Source organism: Populus euphratica, unplaced genomic scaffold, assembly GCF_000495115.2.
Source record: "Populus euphratica unplaced genomic scaffold, PopEup_1.0 scaffold922.1, whole genome shotgun sequence".
NCBI classification, from domain to species: Eukaryota; Viridiplantae; Streptophyta; class Magnoliopsida; order Malpighiales; family Salicaceae; genus Populus; species Populus euphratica.
This window is the reverse complement of record NW_011500790.1, coordinates 15,854-21,819: the sequence shown is the minus strand read 5'-3', so window position 1 is coordinate 21,819 and position 5,966 is coordinate 15,854. Positions and strand designations below refer to the sequence as shown.

The window sequence follows — 5,966 nt, the reverse complement described above, 5'->3', positions numbered from 1 at the left end:
TTTCGAACTTCGGTTTGAGTCCCAGTTGCAGTGGGGTTGACGAGTGGTTTCCTTCCTATGTCTGCTGGCTTTTCTCTGTGTGGTATGCCTGTCACCTCCGCGATGCCTTACCTATTCACTGCGCTTGCAGGATGTTCAGTGGACCATGGGATTAGTCGTGGTGCGCGTAAGCTGACCCGGACACCCACGTTAATAAAAAAAAAAATTAAAAAAAAACAATTTTAAGAGACACTTGAATTAATTTCAAGAGGTGTAGTTTAACTAGTTAAGTTATGACTTTACTTTTTAAATATTTCTAATTTGAATTTTATAAATTTCAAAATTATTAAAAATTTATATAATTATTAATTTTAAAAAATATAAAATTAATTAAATTATGCTCCAGTTGGCTCGATAGTCGATACCATGCTAATTAAAAAAAACTGAAAAAAAAAACAAGAAGTAACTTAAGCATTCAAAAATAATCACACCGAAACAAAAGATATTCAAAGGTGAATGATGGAAAGCCTTTTTGGCTGATCCAAAAGCACGGTAGTACTGGTAACAAGTACTCTACATGAAAGATCTATTGGCAAAGGAAGACTCACTCAACAACTTGTATTCATCGTTCTGTCTTTCAGTTATTAAGCACTCCTGTCTTACTGAAATATATGGATATGGTCATTCCCATGTGAACGTAAATGCTTTTTCTGTTATATGGAATGAATTAGAATCATGTCTTTTCCAAGTAAACTTGTGCTCTTATTATGGAACACTGCCACAGCATAAAAGATCATCTTCTAGGTTGGCCATTGTCCTTACCTTAATTATTTTACTGTCTTCTTGATCGATTCTTGATTTCTTGACAGAAAGATCATCTTCTTGGGTTGAGGCATCTACTTTACCTTAATTTTGTTACTGTCTTCTCCTTGATCATTTCTTGATTTCTTGACAGATACGCATACTCAGATGATGCAAGTGATGAGTTTGATAGGGATGATGGTACTTTAACACTCATTAAACCATCCACCATACCTTCTAAGGATGTTCAAAGTTCACTGGAACCTAGACCAGTGCAAGCCAGCAATGGAGCATCAAATAATGATTCGGAAGAAGATAAGACAGAGTAATGCAAATCTCATTTACGAAGCTCTAAAGCAGGTGTGCAATCATCGCTCTAAAGCAGGTGCAATCATCTGTTATTGTTGTATCTATCACTCCCTAAATATGCATCGAGAATTACTGCAGGAGCAAAATTATACAAGGCAAAAGTCTACTTTGGGATTGCAATAGGATGGCTTTTCTTCAGTTCTTGTTTATCATTTTTGCTCGTGGTATTTCCATGTACGGTTTTTAGATAAGATTTCTATGTACCTGTTACAGTAATCCTTGAATGTGCATTATTGGTTATAGAGGAAACGATGGAGCATTTTTTTGTTTAAGTTTTGATACCTTATTGGATTGTAGTTCTCTAGCCATGCTTACGCATACTGGGAACGGTAACTATATGAAAAAAAGTGCTATGAGAACTGTATTTTCACTTGGAAATCACAATGAGAATAGTGTCCTTCCTGCTAATGGGGACTCTTATATACGGTAATTCTTATTCATTTCTCCACAATCTGCATGCTTACCTTGTATATCTAAGTGTGTGTTGAGTGTAATTATGACAAGGTCTCTTGCTTCTTGGAGTTATAAATAGTTATGCTTACAAATGTGATGTAGAAATGAAAACAAAGATAGGTTTTTGCTGAGAAGATGCCAAAGTTTATTTTTGTCATCAGTAATCTACTAAATTTACGCCATTGTGGGTCAAGTTTTAGAATTGGAGTAGATAATGCACTTCACAAGAACTAATTGGTTTTCAAGATGAATTAGGGTTCAATGTGGTCTTAAATCATGTAAGCATATAGTGAGAACAGATTGTAAACTTTATCAATTCTAACATAGCATAGAGAATTATCCTCCGAAGTTAAATATTGAGATTCTGTTACTCACGGGGTCGCAAAGGGTTAAAATGAGCTTGCTACTTTTGAGCTTAGTAGTTTAAATTCCTAACCTGGGCATCTGGTACCTGGTTCAATTTGGGCTTGTTCAGGACCTTGTATTTCCATGTTATTTTTGGAAGTCATCATCAAAATTCGTCTCATTGGCATACAACTTTCAATGTATAGCCTCGGTTGTTATATTGTATCAAATACAGCATCGTGCTTTATATTCTCAGTATCATTCATCCCCAATGACTAATTTTATGTGGTCATTTGTCACCAGTTTTGAAAAGATTACATTCCGGAGAACTCAGGAATTTTCTAACTATAGTTCGGGGTTGGTACAAGCTATTGTTTTTGAGGTAAAGGATCGAGAGTTAGTTGGTGGTTCAGCCTATGGTGGTCAAAGAGCTGTCTGCTGCACAGCTGATCTTGCGAAGTTGGGTGTTTGTTCAGAAGGAGAAATCATTCATCGTCCTTCAACAAAAGATCCCAGCTGGCCTCAAGTCTTTGGTGTCTCATTCAATGTAGACGAGCTAGTTGCGACATTCCCATCAAAATCAATACAGATATCCAGTACTGGGATGTATAATTTGTATTTCATGCATTGTGATCCTAATCTTAAAGAGGTAGTTGTCGAGGGGAAAACTATATGGAAAAATCCCAGTGGCTATTTACCTGGTAGAATGGCACCTTTAATGAGATTTTATGGGTTCATGTCCCTTGCTTTTGTTATACTTGGATTATTCTGGTTCTCTCAGTATGCAAGATTCTGGCGAGAAGTTTTTCCATTGCAAAATTGCATAACATTGGTGATAACACTGGGCATGTTTGAGATGGCTTTCTGGTATTTTGACTTTGCTGAATTCAACGAGAGTGGAATTAGGCCAACTGGTATCACTATATGGGCAGTTACTTTTGGTACTATTAAACTTACAGTAGCACGCCTTGTCATTCTTATGGTTTCAATGGGCTATGGTGTTGTGAGACCTACCTTAGGTGGTCTTACATCAAAGGTGATACTGGTTGGAGTGACCTTTTTTGTGGCATCTGAAGTGCTTGAATTGGTAGAAAATGTTGGCACTGTCAGTGACCTTTCTGGGAGGGCCAGACTGTTTTTGGTGCTTCCTGTGTCAATGTTGGATGCTTTCATTATTATTTGGATATTTAAGTCTCTTTCTGCGACTTTAAATAAGCTTCAGGTACTTGGTTTGACATTCTGAATAATGTTTATTCACAGCAATGCCTTTTTTTCTTCTTAGCTTGTAATGGATACTGGATAGGATGGATTGCTATTTTACTCATGACTATTAAAGCTACTATTTGATGCAGAAAACATAGAACTCCATTCTTTTAACTTATGGACTTCATATGGTGTTAGTTAATTGTTTTACATGTTGATTTGAACTACTCTTGATACCCTTTGTATCAGATGATTTGGTAATCTATAAAATCAATCAGAAGCAAAGTATCTGGATTATCAATCATGTAACATGCGTTTAAACATCAGAGTTTCTGATACTACAAGTGTACGTGTTTGAAAGCAATAGAAATTAACTTGAATAATAACATTTCCTTCCTCATTTGATGTCACAGGCTAAAAGGATGATGGTCAAGCTGGATATATACCGGAAATTCACTAATGCTCTTGCTGTAGCAGTTATTGTGTCAGTGGGTTGGTTATGCTATGAGGTAATATACTATAATTTCCGACTATGTTAGCACTAAGTTTCCTCGCCACTGGACAATGATTTTACAAAAAAATTACTGTAAAAGCGTAAATAATTCACGGATGTTTTTCTAACTACTTGCAATGTTTTACTGTAAGCTAATTGCTTAGCATCTAGCACTACAGAATTTGGAATAGAACTTAAAGAAAATGTCTTTCCATTTTCTTTCTTATATATATATACAACAGTAATTTCTTATTAAATATAAAACTATGTTCTTGCATTCTGACTTTAATGATTTTGTAAGGTATTTGAGTTTTACAAAGCTCTGAGACAGGTTATAACAGATAAAATATAGGATGGGATGGCTTAAATTGTGAATAAGACATGACAGTTTCAAATTAACTGTATTGTATTTGGTACTTTTATCAAAACTGAGATAAAAAAGAGAACTGTTTGTACAATGTTTTACTGATCCAACTTCATTCATGGAATCCCATTGTCACTAAATTCTGTAGTTTTCTACTTGCAGTTGTATTTCAAAGCAAATGATGTTTACAATGAGCGCTGGCAGAATGCGTGGGTCATCCCAGCTTTCTGGCGAGTCCTTTCCTTCTCTCTCCTATGTGTCATCTGTGCTCTTTGGGCTCCCTCTCAGAACTCAATGCGGTAAGGCATAGTTTTTGTGCTAGACCTTCCCCTTTTTATACCATAATGTCATTGTTAAATCTCTTTTCAACCTCCAAGAAGAAATGTCAATGTTTAATAGGCCCCAACAATGGTTTATAAGAGGTTGGTGCTTTGCTTATGTATTAACTTGGTGTGTTAAGGCCTGTTTGGGATTGTGGTAGCGGTGGTGATTCAAAGTGCTTTATGCTTAGAAATGCATCAAAATGAAGTTTTTTTTTTTAAAAAAATTATTTTTAATATCAGCATATTAAAATGATGTAAAAACATAAAAAAATTATTTTAAGCAAAAAAAAAATTCAAAGTTTTTGGGAACACACCTTAAGTAAGATGTGGTTCAGCAACAACAGGGTATGAAAAGTGCTTTCAATCAACTTCATGAACTGTCACCATTTTTTCGACAACAGGAACTTAATGATGGATTTACAGTTTGTTTGGATTGGCACTAAAGATACTTTATAACTATATAGTTTAATATTGTCGTACCATTATTTTCACCTAAAGATGTAAACAGAATACCCATCCAACATGCTTGTGCACTTGTATTCATCGTTCTGTCTTTCAGTTATTAAGCACTCCTGTCTTACTGAAATATATGGATATGGTCATTCCCATGTGAACGTAAATGCTTTTTCTGTTATATGGAATGAATTAGAATCATGTCTTTTCCAAGTAAACTTGTGCTCTTATTATGGAACACTGCCACAGCATAAAAGATCATCTTCTAGGTTGGCCATTGTCCTTACCTTAATTATTTTACTGTCTTCTTGATCGATTCTTGATTTCTTGACAGAAAGATCATCTTCTTGGGTTGAGGCATCTACTTTACCTTAATTTTGTTACTGTCTTCTCCTTGATCATTTCTTGATTTCTTGACAGATACGCATACTCAGATGATGCAAGTGATGAGTTTGATAGGGATGATGGTACTTTAACACTCATTAAACCATCCACCATACCTTCTAAGGATGTTCAAAGTTCACTGGAACCTAGACCAGTGCAAGCCAGCAATGGAGCATCAAATAATGATTCGGAAGAAGATAAGACAGAGTAATGCAAATCTCATTTACGAAGCTCTAAAGCAGGTGTGCAATCATCGCTCTAAAGCAGGTGCAATCATCTGTTATTGCTGTAACTATCACTCCCTAAATATGCATGGAGCAAAATTATACAAGGCAAAAGTCTACTTTGGGATTGCAATAGGATGGCTTTTCTTCAGTTCTTGTTTATCATTTTTGCTCGTGGTATTTCCATGTACGGTTTTTAGATAAGATTTCTATGTACCTGTTACAGTAATCCTTGAATGTGCATTATTGGTTATAGAGGAAACGATGGAGCATTTTTTTGTTTAAGTTTTGATACCTTATTGGATTGTAGTTCTCTAGCCATGCTTACGCATACTGGGAATGGTAATTATATGAAAAAAAGTGCTATGAGAACTTCTGTATTTTTACTTAAAAGGACCATGTCAGAGTTGTCACTTGTTAATAAGAATGCTTAGGGGAAATTTCTGCTTAATTTGTTTTGGGTCCCCTACAAATGCTTGAAGTGGATTTGACCGACAAATTTATTAGCTAGTAAGCATCCAAAGGATGATGCTAAAGTGGGGGATTTGGCTGATGCAAATACAGACCACAAAGAA

General features: G+C 35.5%; 1 protein-coding gene across 1 annotated transcript; it reads left to right on the top strand.

The window, feature by feature from the left end:
- The first annotated feature begins 789 nt into the window (after positions 1–789).
- On the top strand, positions 790–5,481 carry LOC105116383 (transmembrane protein 87A-like). The gene is made up of 5 exons (XM_011013714.1): positions 790–1,575; positions 2,251–3,169; positions 3,564–3,659; positions 4,170–4,306; positions 5,204–5,481. The coding sequence occupies exons 1-5, from the start codon at positions 1,373–1,375 to the stop codon at positions 5,376–5,378; spliced, it is 1,530 nt and encodes a 509-aa protein (XP_011012016.1). The 5' UTR covers positions 790–1,372; the 3' UTR covers positions 5,379–5,481.
- The last annotated feature ends 485 nt before the right edge of the window (positions 5,482–5,966 follow it).

Excerpts from the sequence above, each read along its gene's own strand:
- LOC105116383 (XM_011013714.1), top strand. The coding sequence starts at position 1,373 with ATGTGCATTATTGGTTATAGAGGAAACGATGGAGCATTTTTTTGTTTA. Across the intron at positions 1,576-2,250 it reads AATGGGGACTCTTATATACG|TTTTGAAAAGATTACATTCC; the intron begins GTAATTCTTATT and ends ATTTGTCACCAG. Across the intron at positions 4,307-5,203 it reads CCCTCTCAGAACTCAATGCG|ATACGCATACTCAGATGATG; the intron begins GTAAGGCATAGT and ends ATTTCTTGACAG.